We start from the raw sequence: 23,407 nt of genomic DNA, 5'->3' as shown, positions 1-23,407 counted from the left end.
GCCATATGCTTCACTCTCCTGAAAGCTCGACCGCCCTCACGAAAGACCAGCGCATGGAACAAGACTCCAAAGCAGGCATTTAAGGCTCCGAACTTGCCAGGATCTTCTCATGGCTCCATTGTTATATTGCCTTGACTGGAAGTCGCAGCTGATATTAACGCTTTTTGATAGCTGAACTCCTGGGAGCGGCTGACAACACTGAAGCTGTACTTTCTGAAGATAGGAGGTTGATTATATCGTAATATATATATATATATATATATATATATATATATATATATATATATATATATATATATATATATATATATATATCTGGCCCTGAATGTTTATTCAGCATGAAGATATCATAATTATTATTTTTGATATTATTATTATTATTATTATTATTATTATTATTATTATTATTATTATTATTATTATTAACAAAATTCAAAATGGAAAGAATGGGGTGAATGCTTTCCTTTATAGAAATAGGATATATATGTTTCTGTGGTAGAATCTGATAACACAAACACCTGTATGACCTTTACTGATAAATTCTTTATCTTGTTAAGTGGTAACAAGGAACCATAGGTCAGCGATGGCGTAGACTTGTGTGTGAACTGTACACTAGAGCTTAATTACCAGGACTAATTGGCCGATTTGTATTTCTCAGATCCCTGATTCCTATTCATTTTGCTGAGTGGCATCTAATATTACGAGAGACTGATGGGATTCGATATTGAGAAAAGGCCAGAAAATGAGAAACAGATGCGGGGGTGGGAGGGATAATCAGACCATGATAATAATATGACGTAGGACTGTATTGTATGTGATATTAATCCATTAGCATCCAGTAACTGATAATGTGATAAAGGCATTTATCATACGTTGGGCTCGTCCTTTATCCAGTGACTAGGAATATGATAAAGGCCTTCAGTATATGTACTGCTAACCCTGTATCCAGTATAATGGGTGCATGCAGCCACGCGGCGTGACTACCTAAGAAGCACTTCGAAGAAAATCAAGGAGACGCAGGGTATAGCTTGACGCTCTTCATGACGCTGTGTGCAACAGGTCCATCGTCTTGAGGTTTCACCTCCACTCGTCCCCATTTTTGCACCCTATTTCCCTCCCATCTCCACTTCCCCTTTTTTTTTTTTTCCATCACCCGTTTCCTCCTGTGTGGTATTTTCCTCACCCTTCCCGTGCTTATCTGCATTCCTGGGACCACCATGTCTTTCTTATCAATGCCCACGTCTCCCGTATCAGAATTCCAGCCATTTCTTTGACACCCGTGAGGGCGACGGTACGATCCTCGAGCCCCAGGGTACGAGCCATGGGGGTCTTTAATAATGGCCTGGCCTTTGACCTGACCACCCCCTAAGGAACCAGACCACCCTTGAGGATCGGTCCCAAGGCACAGGCTTACCTTCATGGCTGGCTAGTTCGAGTGTCTCTTTGTTTTGTGCTGTCACTTCTTCCTTGATCGCGGCTGCTCAAGAGCCTCCCGAGACCACTAAGTTCGGCAATGGTATATTCCTTGGTGGTGGCAGCTGATCACCAGACGAGCTACCACGCTGTTCTTGCATGGTGATTCACAGTCAAGAGTCGTAGGTCACCAGTCGTGCCAGCAAGGCAGCTGTGCTAAGGGTGACCTCACCGTAATACTTACTGGGGTTTCCTCATCCATGGGCACCCAAAATAGCCTGTCTGTCTGTTTGTCTTTCTCCTCCTCCTCCTCCTCCTCCTCCTCCTCCTCCTCCTCCTCCTCCACCTCCTCCTCCTCCTCCCCCGCCTTGTCTTAATGACACACTGTGTCACACATGCTGTCGACTGTCGTCATCATCATCACCACCACCTCGTCTGGTAATTGAAACCGACCGTCGACCGACACGCACCGTACTACTGGCCTTGCGTGGGCCGGCTGGAACCAGGCACGTAACCTTTACTGACGGCGGCGCTGCTGGTGCTGGAGTCCTGACACCCGCCACCGTGAGATCCTCCGCCTCACGGAGGTCAGGGCCGCCCCCAGTCGTTGTTGCTTCGACCATTAGTTACGTCACCTTAACTACCGTGGTCGTGACACGGGCCAGGCAGATGATATACAATCCCCAGGGCTAGGCGGAGCCTTAGCCCTGGGGGAGGAGCTGCCTAGCCTGCCGTGGGGGGAACGCCGTAATTAGATCGATCCTCCACACTCCATTAACCAAGGGACAGGAGGAGGGGAGGGCCATTCCCGACAGGAAGCAGAACGGAAGCACGACCAGCCACGACCACCAGTCGACCATTATCATCGTAGATCAACCAGCCACGACCACTGGTCGACCATTATCATGGTGGATCGATCAGCCACAACCACCAGTCGACCATTATCATGGTGGATCGATCAGCCACGACCACCAGTCGACCATTATCATGGTGGATCGATCAGCCACGACCACCGGTCGACCATTATCATGGTGGATCGATCAGCCACGACCACCAGTCGACCATTATCATGGTGCATCAACCAACCACGACCACCCACCGACCATTATCTCAGTGGACCAGCCGACCGACCGCGCGCACCAGCCATCCTTCATCTGGTTGCACCGACCACGGACCATTGGGGTGGATGATCCACCATACGATGCAACCAGACGCCAACATTATGAACATGCTCTGGACAGTGACCTTCGACGTGTCGTCAACCAGAGAGGTCACGGCATCGCGACACGGCTCGAGTTGGTTTGGATTGGGTGATGTCTCTGTGGAGTGTCGGAGCCATGGGGGTCGTCGCAGCTGGGAACTTAACGTGTAACAATGACCCTTTGGGTATGATGGCCTGGTCTTCGAATGAGGTCGGAGGTCGCGGCGTCATCATCAAACTCAGGGGTCATCGTACCGTCTTGCTGTAGGAGGTCAGCTTTCTCAACGGTGTTCAGAAGCGAAATAGCCAAACATTGCGCAGAGTCCATTGCGTTCATTTTGGAAAGAGTTCCGTTTCCGGCCCTGCCCTTCCTCACATGACGTTGGTAAAAGACCACAACAGACACACACACACACACACACACACACACACAACCACAACACAACGGACTGATTCCTGTGATTATAGACGAAGTTTAGCGTTGCATTCGTCGACTGGGGGACGCCGAAAACCAGTGGGCCAAGTCTTGTTATAACAGCGTGCCGCCCACGGGATCGTGGAGTTCACTGGGAACAACGTCTCATCTTGGCAACACGAACGAGTGGAGAGGTAAGAGAACACGTCCTGCAGATATTGCCCTTGAACGCTGCCAGCTCGAGAAATTGGCCAAGTTCTTTGCAGTGTGTGCGTGACTCGTACAATCTCTCTCTCTCTCTCTCTCTCTCTCTCTCTCTCTCTCTCTCTCTCTCTCTCTCTCTCTCTCTCTCTCTCTCTCTCTCTCTCTCTCTCTCTCTCTCTCTCTCTCTCTCTCTCTCTCTCTCTCTCTCTCTCTCAGATCTTCCGACACTTGAAGAACTGTGGACATTTTGTGTTACGCTTCGTACTCCATACCCCGTCAGACATCAATTTGGGTACTGCTCGTGTGTCCGACGTCCATGCGTTCCTGTATGATTAACGAGAGTCAGACATGGTTGTCACAGGATGGAGAAAGCACATACGTCTTAGCGTGATGGGAGAAGATTTTCGCCTTTGAGTTCAATAGAAAGAAGTAATGTCTCCCGCTGAAGGGTTGGATACTGAGAATTTGTAAAAAACCAAGTAAACGAGACGGGACTCGAAGCCATTGCGTCTGTATTGACTGGGACATTTCCTTGTCGAGGCAGAAAACATGTGCCGGTGTTTTATAGTCTACTTCGATCCTGTAGAGCCTCTAGATCGCCACAACTTGTCTGGAGATCTCAGACTGTTAGACCGTAGGTGTGAGAGGCACATGATATACACTGTTAGACCGTAGGTGTGAGAAGCACATGATATACACTGTTAGACCGTAGGTGTGAGAGGCACATGGTATACACTCTTAGGTCGTAGGTGTGAGAGATATGTGACATACACTAGTAAGAGCGTAGGTACGAGAAAGCTAGGTAAGTGTGTGAGAAACGCATAGAATGCGCTTTAGGAGCGTAGGTGCGAGAGACCTAATATTTCGCACTTTGAAATAACGAATACATAAAGAAAATATTGGAGGGCTTTTTTTTTCCCCTAACTTGTATACGAAGAAGATTCCTGTAGACTGAGAGATGTGCGAAAGTGAACCTATTAAGGAGACGAGAGGTATTATTGGGTCGCGTCCATCTCCTTACATCGGCGGAGGGCATGTATTACACGATGGAACACCCCTCAATACCTGCTGGGTGTGCCAGAGCGACCCGGCTTCCAGGAGGGGTACGCGAGGATGAGGTTTTGCATCACCCAACAGTTTGATGACACATCGCAAGGGAAGCTAAGTCGCAGACTGTGCTGCCGGGGGTTAGAGGACGCCACAGCCCTACAGAACCAAGGAAGGTGGTAATCTATTCTGCCCCATTGAGGACGACGGTGCGATTCTTCGAGCTCGAAGGTACGATTCTTCGAGTTCGAAGGTACGATTCTTCGAGTTCGAAGGTATACGATCCTTTGGGCATGACGCTGCAACCCCAAGGGGTATAAATGAGCCTAGTCTCTGACCTAACCTTTATAAGAGGCCGGGTCATAGGGCCTGGTAGATCATACCCAAGGGTCACGTACCGTCGTGCTCAAAGGTTCATGGCCGGACGAGCTGTTGCGGGGGTATAGCCGTATTTTGCCGTCTGAGAGTGGCGTTCAAAGACTAGGGTACACTGCTTGTGTGAAATGTGACTGACGATTATTATTATTATTATTATTATTATTATTATTATTATTATTATTATTATTATTATTATTAAGTGGAGTCATTTGACACCCCTTAAGATACATATATATCACTGGTGAAGTTCGATAAAGGTTTCTGAGGGTTCATAACATACCTGTGATTGAAACTCCAGCGACAGCAATCTGTTAAATTCCATTCATTATACACATGATAAAGATTAACAGTGAGTGAGTTTATAACGTGTAGTGTGTGCATGTTCATACATGATTCCCTTGTTAATTTTGTCCTAAAAACCTGTTGTCATCGCCCATTTAGCTAACCAGATAATTTACTTAATTCCTGTGTGAAGAAAACATTTTTTTTCCTGCATTTTCATACTGTTGGCCCCGCAGAATTGTGAAGCAAGACTTGTGTATGTTGTTGGTATTTTACCAGGAAGAGATATTCCAGCCAACACATGCACAAAGTTTGCCAGACATGTTTATTGACTTGGAAGCAATACCATTTTTTTTTATCTTGAGTTTCTTCTTCTTTTTCTTCTTCTTTTCCTTCTTCTTCTTCTTTCTTCTTTTTCTTCTTTTCCTTCTTCTTCTTCTTCTTATTTTTCCATTTTCTTCTTCTTCTTCTTCTTCTTCTTCTTCTTCTTCTTCTCCTTCTTCTTCTTCTTCTTCTTCTTCTTCTTCTTCTTCTCTCTCTCTCTTCCGCTTCCTCCTCCTCCTCCTCCTCCTCCTCTTCTTCTTCATTATCATCTCCTCCTTCTGTTGGTGGTATAGTTCAGCGCCCACCCACAAGGGAGAGGACATAGCAACACAAGTTTTACCCGTGTTCGTTTCATCTTCCCCGATGATAAAATATTGACACACACACACACTCACACAGACGCACAGAGAGAGAGAGAGAGAGAGAGAGAGAGAGAGAGAGAGAGAGAGAGAGAGAGAGAGAGAGAGAGAGAGAGAGAGAGAGACATTGATTTCAACTGGACTCTCATGTGGAATATTCATGGCGGAAGTCATTCCACACGAGAATCACACAACACACAGGGACCAAACCAGCCGTCCCCGTCCCGCACACTCCCTCAGGAGGACCGTATCGGAAAACTTGACCAATATCCGCCAGGGGTCGAGGCTCGCCACCTTATATACCCCTCCACCCAGCCAGCCAGCTGGCCGATTCCGGGGAAACTCAAGCCTTGTGCTATTTACTTTCCTTCTCTCTCTCTCTCTCTCTCTCTCTCTCTCTCTCTCTCTCTCTCTCTCTCTCTCTCTCTCTCTCTCTCTCTCTCTCTCTCTGTGTGTGTGTGTGTGTGTGTTGGGAAGGATCACACTTGTGAGCGTGACCAAGTATATTCCTATGAGTCCACGGGGAAATGAAACACGATAAGTTCCCAGGTGCACTTTCGTGTGATAATCACATCATCAGGGGAGATACAAGAAGGAGATATAACAGTCAGTTGATATACAGCGAAGAGACGTAGCCAAGACGCCATTTGGTAAACAAGTGACTACCCGAATGTAGGTCGGGTGCGTTCGAGTCTTGTAACAAGCGTATCATAAACTTATTATGTGGACAAGAAGGTGAACTGTTTACAGATTTTATCAACATTAAAGAAATTCAATTTATATAGACCTTCTCTAGTATCAGTGTTACAATTCTTTGTGTATTTGATAATAGAAGATTCAATGATATTTCTCGTTGTACTGGAGTTAGAATTCATAACTGAGATGGCATTACTCCAGTCAGTACAATGATCATGATGTTTAACATGATTAAACAAGGCATTTGATTCTTATCCTGTTCTTATACTATGTTTATGTTGCTTAAGTCTAGCAGAAAGATCCTTACCAGTCTGCCCGACAGATAACATATCAATTTCTACATGGCACTTTATAGATGCATCCTGCAGAACTTTCTGGTGAGTTCCTGATTAGGATATTCTTTATAGTATTGTTGTTGCTGAAGGCAACATTCACATTAAAGGATTTAAGCAACGTGGGAAGTAAAGTAAAACCATTATTATTAAAAGAGAGAACTAAAAGTTTTTTTTGGCGTCAAGAGGAGGTTTGGGTTCGCTTCGATCACATCACTCCATGCTCAGCGCCTCCTGAGGGGAATGCAGATTTAACTTCTTTCATGTCTCCTTCGGGGACGGCATCATCGTCAGTTAAGGCCACCTCACCTCGTTCGGACCCTGGGGGTCTTTGTGGCCTGTTTATCGGTGTACCTCAGTGTAACTCCTCATGGGAAAGATGTCTGATGTCTCGGATCATTAATATTTTCTATCATCCTCCTCCTCTCTTTACCTGCAAGGAAATTTGTCTCTCCCCTTCCCTAAGGTGCCCAGAACTGCCTGGACTGCGTGATCAAGGTGGGGTCTCCCCAGAGAGAGAGAGGTGGTAGCATGACCTTCGTGTCCAGGGGCTTTTATCCTGTCTGTGATCCTTGGTATGCGATCAGATATTATACGGATGATCGACAGTGTCGGACGCAACGTATTATTGGGGGCGCGCCCCCCTGGCCGCGCTCAGTGTTGTGGCGTTTACAAACCCCCTTTGCTGGCCGGGCGTGGTGTGGCGTGTTTGGTGTATTGTGACGGTGTTGCAGCCGCGACCACCGGCTCTCTCTCTCTCTCTGTGTCTCTCTTGTCCTCGAGGAAAATGCATGAGTGTGTCGTCCTTCTCGGAGATCGATCCTCAGTACGCCTGGCTGTGTGGCGAAGGGTCTTCTCAAAACTGTGTTGGACGAACGTCTCCTTTATATATGTATATTAATATATGTATTGTGCTTCAGTGTATGTGTGTATATTAGATAAATATATGTATTTTGCTTCAGTGTATGTGTGTTATCCGAGGAACAGACACGGAATGCTTATGAATAATTCTAGTGTGGAAGGAACGAGGTGAGGAGAATGTTTTGACCTGTTGGCAGATAGGGAGAGGCAGGCGAAGCTGTGCACGCTGGTATGTCACCCCCCCCCCCCCCACCACGCCCGCCACTTCGTAACCCCGTTTTATTGCCGTGCAAACCTTTGAATTTTACAGTGGTGCTCGCATTGGCTTCTTTTCAGCTTGGAGCTTGTTGCACGGTCTCTCTCTCTCTCTCTCTCTCTCTCTCTCTCTCTCTCTCTCTCTCTCTCTCTCTCTCTCTCTCTCTCTCTGTGCACTTCCTCTTGCCCGTCCTCCAGTTGTGCTCTTTCATTTGCTCAGGAATTTTTTTTTCCAGTATCAGAGATTTTCCTCCGTGTTAAACGTCGTTTAGGCCTCGTAGAATTGCATGCTTGGTCATCAAGTCTTCCTTTTATCCTTTCTTTCTCGTTGTCTGGTAGATTGAGGGGAGCTCTCTCTCTCTCTCTCTCTCTCTCTCTCTCTCCTTTCCTTGGTAGCTCATTCCATTCATTCCCAGCAACATTCTTGTTGCATTCCTCCGGACCCATTCCAGGGTGTCGTTCACTTATTCGTAAAAATCCTGTAGGTTCGTCACACACGATCTCGTCTCTCTGAGTTCGTGTCGTATCTGAATTTGGTACCTTGTGCTACCCAAGGACTCTTCTTACTGCATTCTAATATTTTTCTTCCTCTTTTTTTTTTTCAGTCCCTTGCGGGGTAATGCTCGCCAGAGATGCTGACATGAAATTCAGGTCTACTTCTCCGTCCCTTGTTTAGAAAAACTGGCGCCGCGCTAGCTCCTCCTCCATTCCATTTGGAACATTCTCTCCTCATGGAGGGAGATATCGTAAACCCTCACCACTAAGGTCAACAGACGTCTCTCTCTCTCTCTCTCTCTCTCTCTCTCTCTCTCTCTCTCTCTCTCTCTCTCTCTCTCTCTCTCTCTCTCTCTCTCTCTGAGAGTACATATGGTGAGATGCCACCTGGAACTCCATGCAGGGCCAGGTTATTATACGAACGTCCTCACTTCCACTGGATGCGTTTCAATACTTTATAAGGCGTCTTCTCCTCCTGTGGCGGACGGTACTGGGTCTTCTAGCGTAAACATCCCCTTTGAGACTTGAGGCAGACGTGCGTAATTGCAAAAGTTATGAGGTACCTCCGTCGTGTCCCAGGTCCGCAAGATGTCTAGATCGTCATGCAACGCACGTCTGTGTAGAACAATGATGTCGTTAAAACGGCTTCTCTTTTGAACAAGGCGGTGCGACCCCCTTTTGGTAGAATGGCTTTGTGTCCTCGTTGTCAGAAGGTCGAGGGCCGGTGTCGTCTCTTCCTCGTCTTGGTTAAGGGAGAGAGAGAGAGAGAGAGAGAGAGAGAGAGAGAGAGAGAGAGAGAGAGAGAGAGAGAGTACCTTTGTAGCAGCACGGAAAGTGAGTGACAGAAGGACAGACAACTGATCAATAACGAGAGGTTACCGTCGTTAAGCCCTTCCCCCCCCGAACACGTGTGAGCCTCGAGGGTAGATGGCTTCGTCACACGGTTGAACCCGAGTCTCATCCATCACACTGGGGTAGTCGCCACCAGAGGCGGCCGTCACCCCGGCTGACGGTAAACAAGGAAGGGTCGGTTGTCGACAGATATTTACTATCGGGGACCGACCATGGTGGGTGGGGTTCCAGCGGGCCCGCAGGGTCTTAGCGTCTTAATTAAAAGTCTCCGAGTCCAGCCCTGGTCGTGGCGCGGGGGGGTATTGGCTCATTCGGCAGGGGGATACTATCTTTATTTTCCTGTAACTCCGTCCTGTTGATAGCCTCGGTGTCATTAGCTAGGGATGTCGCAATACCCTGTTGAAGGATGGTCATCTCTCGCTGTTCCGTCTGCCGCTTCTAACGGGGTGGTTAAGGTTTCAGCGCCAATTTGGAACTACTTGGGTAGGTCGTATTAGCCCGCCATTGAGCACTGAGGAACGTTCATGGGATATAGAAGCCTAGACCCTGATCGAAGGGCCAATCAGGTCGTTGGCCAGGGCTTTATACCGAAGGACTGTGCCTCAGTCCTCAGGCGTGGGCAGCTGGACTTCTCCGTCGTTGGAATTTTTGATCATTTCTCTATCGACTGGGGTTCGATTTCTGTATCATTACGTAACTCTTCTTCTGTATCGGGAAATGTCGGCAGTACAATCCGTCATAGCATCTTCAGAGTGGGTCCAAGTTTACCCTGAGGGATGCCGGTGATGCGAGCACTTCTGTATCCTTCGGAGGTGTCAGTTTACGCCGATGGGAATGGTATGCGACGGAGACGGTGGCTTCATGCTGCATCTTCTTTGGGCGAGAGAGACAAGCGGTCGACTCCCAGTCGTGGGAACCGTCACACGAGCTGGCGACAATTTCACGCGCGCACCATTATTTACGTTTTTGCGCGCCAATTTTCTCGCCCGTTTTCGGCGGTTATTTTCAAGTTTGTCCGACTTTTGAAATTTAAGCGGAATGTGAGTAACAGACGTTCAAAATTAGTTCGTGTAGGCCAGCAGAGGATCAGTTGCGAAGCTGGCGAACTTGCCAGGGCTGTGCAGCCTCCTGTTGTGGTTAAGGTACTGCTGACGGAGGCGTTTGTGTAATATACACGAGGGAGTTCTTGTGCTAACACGTCAATCACTGTATTTCAAGCCATTTTCAAGGATGACTCGAAATACAGTCGAGCGAAACAGCTGAGAACAGGGAGCCCTTTGACCCATGGGGGAAGACAGACAACAGGGAGCCCGTTGACCCATGGGGGAAGACAGACAACAGGGATCCCGTTGGCCCACGTCTTGATCGTCTTGGTAAAGACGGTCTTCTCGAGTTTCCCAGTGAGTGGTGGTCCAGTGTGACTGGTGCTGGAAATAACCAGCCTCGCAGGAGGTGATATTTTAACCAGGACACTTGGAACACCCCACCCTCCTCCTCCTACGGACACACACACCCCCACACCACCTCCTCACCATCCTCCAAGACGTATCACCCTCCCACCACATCCCCCACACACACCCCTGGGGAGAGATTCATGATGCCTGGGAGAGTGGCCAAGTATTTTTCACTGGTAATGGCTCCGGTGAAACTTGTAGCAATGTATCGGTGATTGTGCCACATTTCCTCCTCTCCTCTCCACCCGCCCGCTGCTGCCGCTGCTGCTTCTGCTGCTGCTTCTGCCCCTTCCCGTGGCGCTGCCGTCATTACTATAATCCCGCAGGTTCTTTCCAAAATGTGCCGTCGCACGATTTTTTTTCTTCTAATTACTGCATTATAGCTGTCAAATCAGTATCAGACATTCACTTAGGGAATTACCACGCTAATCTTTTGAGTTCCTGACGTTTCCCGCCTTCACAAACAGCCTCGAAAGCACCCAATGCTGTTATTGCTGTCTTGTAAGCCATCGTATTCCTTCGTCCTCCTGTCTTGTAAGAACGTCTGCGACCATATATATCTCACGGTCGGTGCGTATCTGTGAGGGACGCGCTCTGTGGTGGGTGCTGTGATGCGTCCAGTGTGTGTGTGTGTGCTATACGATCAACACACACACACACACACACACACACACACACACACCCTGCCTTCATACCCCATCCCCCTCTTACGCATCTGTCCTTTCCCATCCACGGGATCTGGATGGTCAGTATTGGAACCTGAATTTATGGGCCATCTTTGTTTAGTCGTATTTTCAGAGATTTATCCATGGTAGATTTTTCAGGCTGGGAGGCCCGGGTGAACGACGGCGACTGGAAATGCAATTGTTTCTTGACGTTGAGACGCGTGCGATGGCGTTCCTTCAGGTTTCAGGAGCAGATGGCGGATATATGAATGACTTGCCTGAAGGATATTCTGAATTCATGCCTGTATTTTTTTTTTTTTTTTTTGCGGAGGATGTCCTGAAGTATAGAGGGTGGCGGGGATTGCATCAGCTTACAAGGGGACTTAAACAAATTCCTAAATGGTCTCGTACGCGATGGATGAAGTTGAACCTCAAACGGTGCAATGTAATGAGGATGAATGCCTTTGTATAGATGCTATTCAACAGGAAATAAACTGTAGGAATCTATGTGTGTGTGTGTGGGAGGGGGCGTGTGAGTCGGCATCGTACCTAGGCGTCACCAGAAGCTTCAGTGATGCAGTCAGTGAATGGCGACAGTGCGCAGAAATTTACAAAGTTGTAGGATTGTTGAGAAAGGTCCACGAGATGGGGGTTCCCACGGGTGTAGAACTCCCTCACCTCACTGTAGAAATAGGGTAATTACCCAGCTGAGACTCCCAGCCATGCATTCATGGGGTCGGAAGACTCATTTTTTTTTTAGGGTATACTGAATTCAGTTCTACGTTCAGTGATATAATTTGTTTATGTATGGGTGACAAGTCTCCCCGCTTTGGAATGTCACAGTTAAACCCCAATATGTCACCTCTGGCGTGTCATCTCTTAAGTGTCATGTCTCTCCTACTCCTAAGGCACATATATCCCCCTAGTGGTGTGATCTACAGTGTGTCATCTCTTTGCTGGTGTCAAGTTCCCCTTGTATGTGAGCTCACGTCTGGCTATGGCGTGGCATCTCCAGTGGCGTCGTCTTTAGCGTTCCCTATTATTTTGCCTCTCCGCTCGTAAGCTGACGTCTATCTTCGGCATGTGTACTTCCCACAGTCTCATCTGTAGTGTTTCCATCCCTCTTTCCCCCCACTCAAGTTAACCCGCTGACGCCTGCCGTCCTTAGTTCGCGTCCACCTGTCGTCACACATACCCATTCGTCAAAGTCACACAGCAGTTGGTGGGAAGAGTACTGGAAGTGTCTGGCATCTTGAACGTCCTGTGTTGCCATATGACAGTTGGGGGGGAGGAGGAGGAGGAGAGAGGGAGGGTTAAGGACGGGCCCGGCCCAGCACAGCGTGAGAGGCCCTGGTTGGTTGGCTGGTCTAGTTGGTGGATGGTGTCAACCATCATTAGGACAGTTACAGCTGTCATGTCTCGTCTGGCCTGCCTGGCCACCACCTACGACTGGCATGGTGTCACATCGCGTCCATCACCAGCTCCTGCAGGTCTAGTATTATTGCCGACGCTTGCGTTGCAGAAGTGGCGAGTGTGTGTGTGTGTGTGTGTATGTGTGTAGTACAATCACTCCGCTGGGTTGTGGTTAAGTGTATATACCCCAGGTTTATTATTAGTGAGTATTGACTGACCTTCCATGTCACGGTAGACGCTCTTCCGAGGGAGCGTATTCTATCCACGTCGCTGTGTGTGTTTTGCGTATAGTTGCGTATCGTGAACATAGGCCCAGCATGGCTCTTGGCGGATTGAATTCAGGAATTACTTTCGAAAGAAGGTGGTGAGGTACCCATCATTGCAGTATCACCAAGTTACTGTACTTACGCACTTATGGCGGGAGGGTCAGCTGATGATGAACAAAAATACAGAGATTAATATTCCATGAATAAATCGGGTTTGCCGATGTATCACAGATGGATTCTTAGACTTTCTCTAAGTGCTGATAACCGATAACGTAGGCTCGGGCCAGCCCTGGGTGGGTGTGTGTTGGGGTGGGGTGGTTGAAGAAGACCCCCCCCCTCATTCGAAGACTTCAAAGAAGTGGTCTTCCACGAGGTAGGAAATTACCCAGTTCCCTAACATTGGTTGTAGGTAGTTCACCCATCATGTTCGCTACCACGCACAAAAAAAGGGAGAAAAAAGATATGAAAGTGGCATCGCCCATGTCCGACGTAGGTAAGAGACGCCATTATTCTACTAATGGAAGCCGTGCTCTAATTCTCTTCTGCGCCAGCTTTGCGAGAGTGGCCGCCAAATTGCCGTACGTGTCCACACATGATGGGGGGCGGGCGCTTCCTCGTTGAGGCCACTGGTAAAAGTTGGGTGGCGTTGTGTGTGTGTGTGGGGCCAGACCGCAGGTTCTCACCCGATCCTGAATTAGATCTTGCAAAGCTCGACATTCTGTGGATGTTGATGGCCCGTCCTTTGAACCTAGAATCCTTTAAGGGGTAAAAGCTATTGGGCCGAGGGTTGTTGATATAGCAACTCAAGCGACGTGTATAATCGCGTTCAAAGGAGGGGTGGGGGTCGTGAATTTGTGCATGTTAGCATGAGCTCTCTCTCTCTCTCTCTTCTCTCAACCTCAGGTCGTTGAACGTTTGTCATGTGATGAGGTAGAGTGTGTGGCACTCGGCGTGCAGGAAGGAAGAAGAGGAGGAGGAGGGAGGAGTTATGGGTAACAGCCGACTTGGCTGTAAGGGTGGTTCAGTCGTCTCGTTACACCACGGCGTTATGGAAACCTTCCTCTCTCGCTCGTCATCCGCTGTAACCGTACGAGGTTCATGACGTCTGAGGTTCATGACGTCTGAGGGTCATGACGTCTGAGGCTCATGACGTCTGAGGTTCATGACGTCTGAGGTTCATGACGTCTGAGGCTCATGACGTCTGAGGTTCATAACCCCTGTGTTAGACGCGTGGGTCATGAACCATGTCGATGCCAATTGAGATAAGAGTTTCCAGTGACCTAGATTAAAGGATTTTCACTAGATATCATTCATGAACGACAAGCAGTGGTATTTTTCTTCTTTTTGTTTTCCTTTAGTTTACGTTCATCGGTTCCCGGCCATCGGTGGTGCACTTGAAGTTACACCGGCCGTAACACAGGTGTTCGAAACTGAAGACTGTGTTTGCTACGTCATACAGTACGAGCCTTAGATAGATGCTCCGTAGACACTCACCTCCTGGTAGCTTGAGCGAGAGGCTTTCCCAAGCGGTTGGACCTAACACTTCCCTTGTAGTGGACAACATGGTGGGGTGGTTGGTAGTGGGCGGCAGTGGTTGGTGGGTGGCAGTGGTTGATGACACAGAGGGTGGCGGTGATAGATGGGGGGTGGAGGAGCGTGGAGTTCGGGGTGGGGGGGGGGGTAACTTAGTGGCGACGAGAGGCCACTGCCATTCAGTCCCACAAGAAGACCACGGCTTGCACCGCCCGGCAACAGCGTCAGTGTGGCTAGCAAGACAGACGTGCTCTGTGAGGAGTCGTCTCCTCCTCCGCCAGCCAGCTGTCTCCTGCGACCCGTGACCCTGAGCAGCCCCTGCCGTCTTGTGCCCTCCTCCTCAGTGTGGTATGACTCTCGCTTTCTGCCTCTGTTACTCGCCTCGACTCCACTGGGACCAACAACGTGTGCCCGAGAGGGAGGCGACGCCCCGCTCAGAAGCGCAACGATCGCGCTCCTGACGAAGGCGAGAGTGTTACGAGGGCAGCACTGCCGAGAGATTGGGTCACATTATCCACTGAATTTCCTATGATAAAGTAGTGGGTGAGTGGACACCTTTCTGACGGGAGGGTAGAACATAGACGCAGTCTTGGGAACTACAAGTGTGGTGACTGAAGGGGGTTAAAGGGGAACAGGTTAATGGTTGAAATGTTGAGAAATACTTGTGGCTGGAGGAGGAGGAGGAGGAGGAAGAGGAAGTTCTAGTATCGGATCCGGGTCGGCCCAAGCAACTTACACACACACACACACACACACACACACACACACACACACCACTCCCTTCTCCAGCACCACACACTTGGCTGAGTAAGACGAGGTTTATCATTTTTGATGTATATATAAATCTTTTCCTCCCTCTTGGCCGTGTGGTTGTGAAGCTGTCAGTAGCTACCACGGGGCTATATTAGGCGTTGGCGAGATGCTGTTCGGACGGGCGGACAGAGGCCACCAGTCAACAGTATTGCCAGATGAACGCACTGGTCAAGTCGAGAAAGGAGGAGGAGGAGGAGGAGAAGGGGGTGTGTGTAAGAAGACCTCTCAACCTTTATCTTGACCACCACCACCCACACAGACAGAGATAAATTCCACCACACGAATTTTCCACCCCCACTTGGAGGTTGTCATTTGAAATCGTGTCCTCACTGAGTCTCACGATCCTCAAATGTGTTTCGGTGGAAGCTCGCAACGTGACTCGCTCAGCTAGCCCACTTGTGAGAGGGGATTATATTCCTCGTGTGTTGTGATTTGAGTTCCCGCTATGTTGGTGTATGTATACGAGAGATGTTGAATTGCTATTTCATTGTTTCCTTGCCTGTGGGTTTTAGAAAAGGCTATGTCTTCGTTGATCTTCGCTGTGAGTGTTTCCAGTTCCTCTTATGGTTTTTGAGGGAGACCAGTTTCATGTTACCTCCTTGAGGGAGACCAAGTTTCATGTTACCTCCTTTGAGGGAGACCAGTTTTATGTTACCTCCTTGAGGGAGACCAGTTTCATTTTACCTCCTTGAGGGAGACCAGTTTATATTTCCTCCTGTGGCAGTGTTTTTTTTTTCTTTTTCCCCCCTCCCTCCCCTGCCTCTGTTTGACCACCGCGTCTTAGTCTTCCAGAAAAGATGAATGGCGTATTATAGTGATCATTGCATGCTGTTTACGTCTTACGTGTCCCCTGACGTAGCTTTACCTTCGTCGTACGCGACGTCGTAACCCTAGCGATAATGTATAACGCAGTTCCGGTTGGCCAAATCTATAGTCGCACACCAGAGCCCCAAAATTTTTTTTGGAGAGAGATATTGAAAAAAAGATGGGGGGCAGGGGGGTAGTGAATATGACATTTGACGTTGTACGATACGTCAGACTGGCTCGCGCATGCGCGCGATCAAGCCCGCAATGGTACCTTGATCTTTAACTTTGCACTGTGTCCTTCCGCGGTGTATATTCTCTCTCTCTCTCTCTCTCTCTCTCTCTCTCTCTCTCTCTCTCTCTCTCTCTCTCTCTCTCTCTCTCCTTCTATACCTGATTTGGTCATGACTCTCCCGGGGTCCTCCCAGCCTCTCCCACACACCGCTCCCACACCACTGAGGTCTTCACTCACTCTCACTCTCTTTCTCTCACTTTCCCCCACCGGGCTGAGAGAGAGAGAGAGAGAGAGAGAGAGAGAGAGAGAGAGAGAGAGAGAGAGAGAGAGAGAGAGATGTTTCCCGGGCAGAAGGAATTAATCTGAAACAAACTCGGAAGAAAAGAGATTGGTGGCATTGTTTGTGTGTTTAGATGCTTTCTCTCTCTCTCTCTCTCTCTCTCTCTCTCTCTCTCTCTCTCTCTCTCTCTCTCTCTCTCTCTCTCTCTCTCTCTCCTTCGCTTCAAACTCTATTCCTTCCCCGCCGTCCAACGACCACCTCTTCTTCTCCTCCTCCTCCTCCCTTTATCCACCCTTTTATGGAAAGTCGTCAAGGGTGCGGGTAGAGTAGTCTGTGTGTGTGTGTGTGTGTGTGTGTGTGTGTAAAGACTCCTCAGTGCGAGCGTCCCACATCTTCCACCAGAGACGGCCGTAGTCCGCCTGGTTTTACCTTCACCTCAGGGTATACGTCAAGAGGTAGGAAAGAGGAAGGGTAAATATACATGACGGCAAGCGAGTCACACACACACACACACAAGGACACCGATCAAATAATTCATGGAGGAGAATATTCTTACAGAGAGAAAAATGATAAAGAAAGACAAGCGAAAAAAAAGGGGGAGGGGGGAAACACACGAAGGCGACTGACAGGGAGGAAAGGGTGAGGGAACCGTTGACCACAGAGAGAGAGAGAGAGAGAGAGAGAGAGAGAGAGAGAGAGAGAGAGAGAGAGAGAGAGAGAGAACTCGGGAGATGTGTGTGACGTAGGTTTTCTGACGTGTGTGTGTGTGTGTGTGTGTGTGTGAGGTTTGCTGGAAACGTATTTTCGATGTCTTATTTATACACTGCCGGCAGACTGAGGGTGGGGGGGGGGGGGGGTGAGGGGAAAGTAACAAAGCCAGACCAAGGTAATCATCGTTCCGTTGTTTACATCGATGGATGAGCTGGAGGCTCCTCTTCTCTCATTGTCTCTGAGGTTCCGTGGGGGGAAGCGGAGGGGTTTACCCCCCCCCCCCCCCCCCCCCCCCCCCCGACGGTGGCACTGCTGGTGAGGTGTGCGATATGGCTGTAGTGTGTATCATCGTCGGCTTCAAGTCTCCGCTGGTTAGTCTCTGCTGCGTCTCTTATGCGCCGATGGTTATAATCTCCAGAAATTCATGTTGTGCTTTATCGATAATGGGGGGGACCCTTCTGTTGGGGGACACCTTCTCGTTTTTTGACGGATGGTAAAAAGGGGGACCTATCTTGTATCCTCTGTAGCCTCGGCTTGCAGACGATGGCTTGTAGGGGTGTATGTAGGGGTCTCGTAGCTACAGCTTGCGTGTTGATTCGGAGGCGAGGTGGGGCTTAGGTTAAGGCTGAGGGGATCATGGCCTTCACCAGGTGAGACTTTTTTTTGCCTCTCTGGAAGATGCCAGAAGAATCTGTAGAGACTGTTCAGAATTGCTTCTCCCTTGTGCGGTTCTTTCGCGAACATGATCTCTCACCACACCTGGAGACTCCAACCCACCCTCAGCCCAGCAGACGTGTGTAATCGCCCAGCTAGTTGTGTTACTACTCTTCAGCAGTACGAGAGGATGGCGGTTCGAATCCATCTGAGGGGCGTGTTGATTGGTCGCCAAAGTCGATTCGACTTTTGGCCTTCCATTGTGGTATATTGGTGACGCCTTCTTGTATCGTTTTTATGCATTGTATCTCCTGCGTTCCCCCAAGCATGTGTCTTGTCTTTCCCCATCACTTCAAACACTTACTTGTGCATTCCTTGTCTTCACTTATCTTTCTAAACACAGACCTATGTATTTTGTCTGCCCTTATCGCTGCAGACACATGACTATATGTGTCTTGTCTTCCCTTATCACTCCAAACACACTGTTATCATCTTCCTCCAAGACTGATGGTTCCCTCTCCTGCACGAACTCCTAACATGCGTCCCCTGGCGTGTGGCAAGTAAGAGGAGGTTGTTATAAGAAGTTGACTTAGAGGCCAGACGGTTGTAGTGGTAGGTCGTGGGAACAGCAGAGGCCATGCATGTTATGTAGGTTGTAGTGGCATGCTGTTATTATAGGCTTGGGTTGTGACTGCAGGGAGGTGGTACGGGTTATGACAGCAACGAAGTGGGTGGGGTTATGAGAAAAGGGAAGGTAGTTAGGAAGCCGCAGGTAGTTAGGAGGCAGCAGGTAGTTAGGAAGCCGCAGGTAGTTTGGAAGCAGCAGGTAGTTAGGAAGCATCAGGTAGTTAGGAAGCAGCAGGTAGTTAGGAAGCCGCAGGTAGTTTGGAAGCAGCAGGTAGTTAGGAAGCATCAGGTAGTTAGGAAGCATCAGGTAGTTAGGAAGCAGCAGGTAGTTAGGAAGCATCAGGTAGTTAGGAAGCAGCAGGTAGTTAGGAAGCCGCAGGTAGTTTGGAAGCAGCAGGTAGTTAGGAAGCAGCAGGTAGTTAGGAAGCAGCAGGTAGTTTGGAAGCAGCAGGTAGTTAGGAAGCAGCAGGTAGTTTGGAAGCAGCAGGTAGTTAGGAAGCAGCAGGTAGTTAGGAAGCAGCAGGTAGTTAGGAAGCAGCAGGTAGTTTGGAAGCAGCAGGTAGTTAGGAAGCAGCAGGTAGTTTGGAAGCAGCAGGTAGTTAGGAAGCAGCAGGTAGTTAGGAAGCAGCAGGTAGTTAGGAAGCAGCAGGTAGTTAGGAAGCAGCAGGTAGTTAGGAAGCAGCAGGTAGTTAGGAAGCAGCAGGTAGTTAGGAAGCAGCAGGTAGTTAGGAAGCAGCAGGTAGTTAGGAAGCAGCAGGTAGTTAGGAAGCAGCAGGTAGTTTGGAAGCAGCAGGTAGTTAGGAAGCAGCAGGTAGTTTGGAAGCAGCAGGTAGTTAGGAAGCAGCAGGTAGTTAGGAAGCAGCAGGTAGTTAGGAAGCAGCAGGTAGTTTGGAAGCAGCAGGTAGTTAGGAAGCAGCAGGTAGTTAGGAAGCAGCAGGTAGTTAGGAAGCAGCAGGTAGTTTGGAAGCAGCAGGTAGTTAGGAAGCAGCAGGTAGTTTGGAAGCAGCAGGTAGTTAGGAAGCAGCAGGTAGTTAGGAAGCAGCAGGTAGTTAGGAAGCAGCAGGTAGTTAGGAAGCAGCAGGTAGTTAGGAAGCAGCAGGTAGTTAGGAAGCAGCAGGTAGTTAGGAAGCAGCAGGTAGTTAGGAAGCAGCAGGTAGTTAGGAAGCAGCAGGTAGTTAGGAAGCATCAGGTAGTTAGGAAGCAGCAGGTAGTTAGGAAGCAGCAGGTAGTTAGGAAGCAGCAGGTAGTTAGGAAGCAGCAGGTAGTTAGCTGCGCTGGATATGGGAGTTGCAAAAGCTTTGCTGGTCGAGCAACAAGGCCGAACCATGTATGTGATGTCGCTGGTGATGGCAGCCGCTTCAGGCGTGGATGGCGGGCCACGGGCAAGGGTAAGGGGGCAAGAGGAGGCAAGGTTGAAAAAGGGCAAGGAGGAGGGTTGAGGAAGAACCCCCCCTTGAAGAACAAGGCGTACAATAGGGTCTTTCAGTACCCCCGAGTGGTCACTTGACCTGCATCATTGTCCTCTGTTGATGACCCGTTGTTGTGTGCAGGATTAGCTGGCGTCCTTAGTGACCTGCCGATCCCCTGCGGGGGCAAGACCTCCTCCACCTCCACCTCCTCCTCCTCCGTCTGCCAGCGCCCCGTGCTGCTGCAGACCACCCCTCCCCCCCTTTCCTCCCCCTTCTCCTCCTCCTCCCCCATCACCGTACACAGCAGCATCCTCAGCGCCCCATAGCCACCCCACTCTACTCCCACTGACTCATTTCCATTCATCGTGACACAGACCCGAAAGTTGTTGTACCGGATGCCGTTTCTTCGGGGGGATGTGCTACCGTGGGGATAAAGAAATGAACAGGAGTGAGGGAGAATATGTGACCCCTCTCCCTCTCTCTCTCATCTCCTTCACGTTTCCCCCCCCCCCCTCTCTCTCTCTCTCCCTCCTCCTCCTCCGTTCTTCAATTCCTCCTCACCTTCCCACCTCCCCGGGGCGCGGTAGTGTCGGGGTCATTATGTGCGGCAAGATATACTTTTATTCCCACAACACCGGAAGGTTAGCACCACCACACCGCCGGCGTTAAGTTCCACACATTACCGGGGCCCTCCGGGTGATGCCGGTAAACGCTGACGGAAAGGAGGCTTAAAAGTAGCGTGAGTAAAACTCCCATTGATGTGTCCTCAACACCCGGCCTAAGTCGCTTCGTTACGGCGCCCCAAAGGGAACGCGGAGGGGGGACCTGGAAAGGTATTCGGACCTTGTGAAACGGAAGAAAATAATTTCTCCTCTCATAAAACCACAACAATTTATTTCACTTTGTGAATATTGACCGGATTCGAGGGAGGAGGGAAGGAGGGAGATGGATGGTTGCGTTGGGAAGGTTGTGGTTGTGGCTGTTAGGAGGAGGGATGGTGGGGTTCTGAAGGTCTTCGTCCTGTGTGTAGGTTGGCAAGAGCTATATGGCCAGTTGTACGTCCTGTGGGTTCATTGTGTGGTGTGGTTGGAGCGCTGTGGATGGATGGAGGGAGGGAGGACTTTTGTGAAAACTGGCGCTCGACTTGTGCGACATGGGGCCCTCTGCCCGTGCTTGGAGAGGAAGGCCCTTTACGTAGTGCTGTGGTGTGTGTGTGAGAGAGAGAGAGAGAGAGAGAGAGAGAGAGAGAGAGAGAGAGAGAGAGAGAGAGAGAGAGAGTTTGCCTACCTTGTCTTGTGCTCCGCTTGACAAAAGAAGATGATTTTTTTTTAGGCCTTGTTAAACGCTAGATTATGTGGCACGGTGACCCAAGTCGAGGGCAGTATTTTGAGGGCCATGTGTAGACAAAGGCTGTGGTTTCCTGACGGGAAGGCGAGGGGGTAGTAGCTTCTTCTATTAAGTCTTGTGCAGACTTCGAAGACTGTGTTGTGGCGTCGTGTGATGGTTGTGGGGAGGAGGAGGAGGAGCAGAATGATGCTTGTCGTGTGTTGTAGACACTTGGCCCTGGTGTTGTACCAAGGTCTGGGATGGTTGTTAAACCTGGTAAGAAAATGGGAAAGAAAACGTGGCATGGGGGAAAGAGGTTTGTTGCTCAAGAAAGAAAACGTGGCATGGGAGAAGGAGGTTTGTTGCTCAAGAAAGAAAACGTGGCATGGGAGAAGGAGGTTTGTTGCTCAAGAAAGAAAACGTGGCATGGGAGAAGGAGGTTTGTTGCTCAAGAAAGAAAACGTGGCATGGGAGAAGGAGGTTTGTCACCCAAGAGGATGATTAAGGTCCTCCGTAAGTCAGGGGTTGGGGGAGGAGGGAGTTGAGGGGTTGAGGTGGAGGAGGGAAGAGCAGCGTTATGTCAACTTTTTACCTAAATCCTGAGGTTGGGAGAGATCTAATCCTTGGCGAGGTGGGGGGATAGTAGAACGTGGGGTTTGGGGGTAGCAGCAGTAGGAGGAGGTGGTGGGTGGGAGGGTAATAGGAGAAGGTGGAGGAGGTGTTGGGGTATATATTTTATCATCTCCCTGTGCGTGTAAAATCATGCAAATGTTACGCCACATGTCTTGCAATAATGGGTGTGAGTTTTTGTTTATACTTTTGTTTTTGTTTCAGCCTTTCGTCCCATATTTACATAGAGACAAACACACAATTGTAAACAGTGTTATATTTGCAACCGATTTTGTATAGATCGCCTCCTCGCTAATTTAAAAATTCGTTGCGACGTATACGAACTATATATATATATATATATATATATATATATATATATATATATATATATATATATATATATATTATATATATATATGATGTGATTATTACACGAAAGTGCACTTGAGAACTTTTCGTGTTTCATTTTCCCCGTGGACTCATAGGAATATATATATATATATATATATATATATATATATATATATATATATATATATATATATATATATAATGCAGGCACAGTATTTTCGGGGCCACGTATTAAAAATTTGGGATATATATTTTTATTCCTCTCTCTCCTAAAAGCCTCATATTATAAGGCGGGACCCTATTTCACGGTGTTAACATTTTTTTTTTTTTTCTATACTCGTCACTCTTGGGGCGAATTTTAAACTGTTGTAAAAATCAGCTCAGTTTAATATTCATCGAGTTTTTACGCTTGATTTAAGGTTTGGCACCTCGTGCTGTGAGTTTATATAAGGTTTGACACCGTGCTTGTGAGTATAAGGTTTGGCACCTCGTGCAGTGGAGCAGTGATTTGTTCCGTGTGTGTGTGTGTGTGTGTGTGTGTGTGTGTGTGTGTGTGTGCGCGCGCGTTGGGCGTCGTCTTAGATGGTTTAACCACCTGGAAACGACAGCGTGACCCTTTGAAACATGTCGATACGACCTTTGCAAATACGACGTCACGACCCTTAGGTATGATGACCCCGGCCTTTGAGGTCATCCTTAAGAGTGGAGTGGGTTCGAAGACTGTTGCTCCCAAGGGTCGTGTACCAACGTATATACACAGGGTTGAGTCTCACTGAGGGCCGTATTCAAGACCATAATACGACGGGCGGTCGACTTTACGAGGGCGACGCAGGTTCGCGTCGTCGTATTCAAGAACGTGTGTCATGCGACGACGCAGGTCGACGCTGATTGGCTAGCTGGTGAATTATCTGTACGTTGCGAAGGTGGCCGTCGCAAGGGATACAATGTGTAAATTGTTAATATTTATTTTCCGTCGTAAAGTCTCATCGCAACTGGGTCTCCTTGCGATGACCCCCCCTTCGTAACGTTCCAGTAATGTCGTCGTAGAGTCATACCAGCCAGCCAATCAGCGTTGACCTGCGTCGTCGCATGACACACGTTTTCTTGAATACGACGACGCGTAGCTGCGTCGCCCTCGCA

At 48.9% G+C, this 23,407-nt stretch overlaps 1 protein-coding gene across 6 annotated transcripts in view; it reads left to right on the top strand.

The window, feature by feature from the left end:
* Window positions 1-23,407, top strand: part of LOC139746344 (protein amalgam-like) — a 532,453-nt gene that overhangs the window by 401,773 nt on the left and 107,273 nt on the right. For 2 of the 6 annotated variants that reach the window (XM_071657514.1, XM_071657512.1), the window contains exon 1: window positions 12,633-12,723. The exons of 3 other annotated variants lie outside the window; for them this stretch is intronic. In XM_071657514.1, the coding sequence (XP_071513615.1) occupies window positions 12,648-12,723 (76 nt within the window). In that variant the 5' untranslated portion in view covers window positions 12,633-12,647. Of the gene's footprint in view, window positions 1-12,603; window positions 12,724-23,407 lie in introns of those variants that run through there. One more of the 6 variants, XM_071657515.1, reaches the window with a different exon arrangement.

This window comes from Panulirus ornatus, chromosome 64, assembly GCF_036320965.1.
Source record: "Panulirus ornatus isolate Po-2019 chromosome 64, ASM3632096v1, whole genome shotgun sequence".
NCBI lineage: Eukaryota > Metazoa > Arthropoda > Malacostraca > Decapoda > Palinuridae > Panulirus > Panulirus ornatus.
This window is presented reverse-complemented; position numbering and strand designations above follow the sequence as displayed.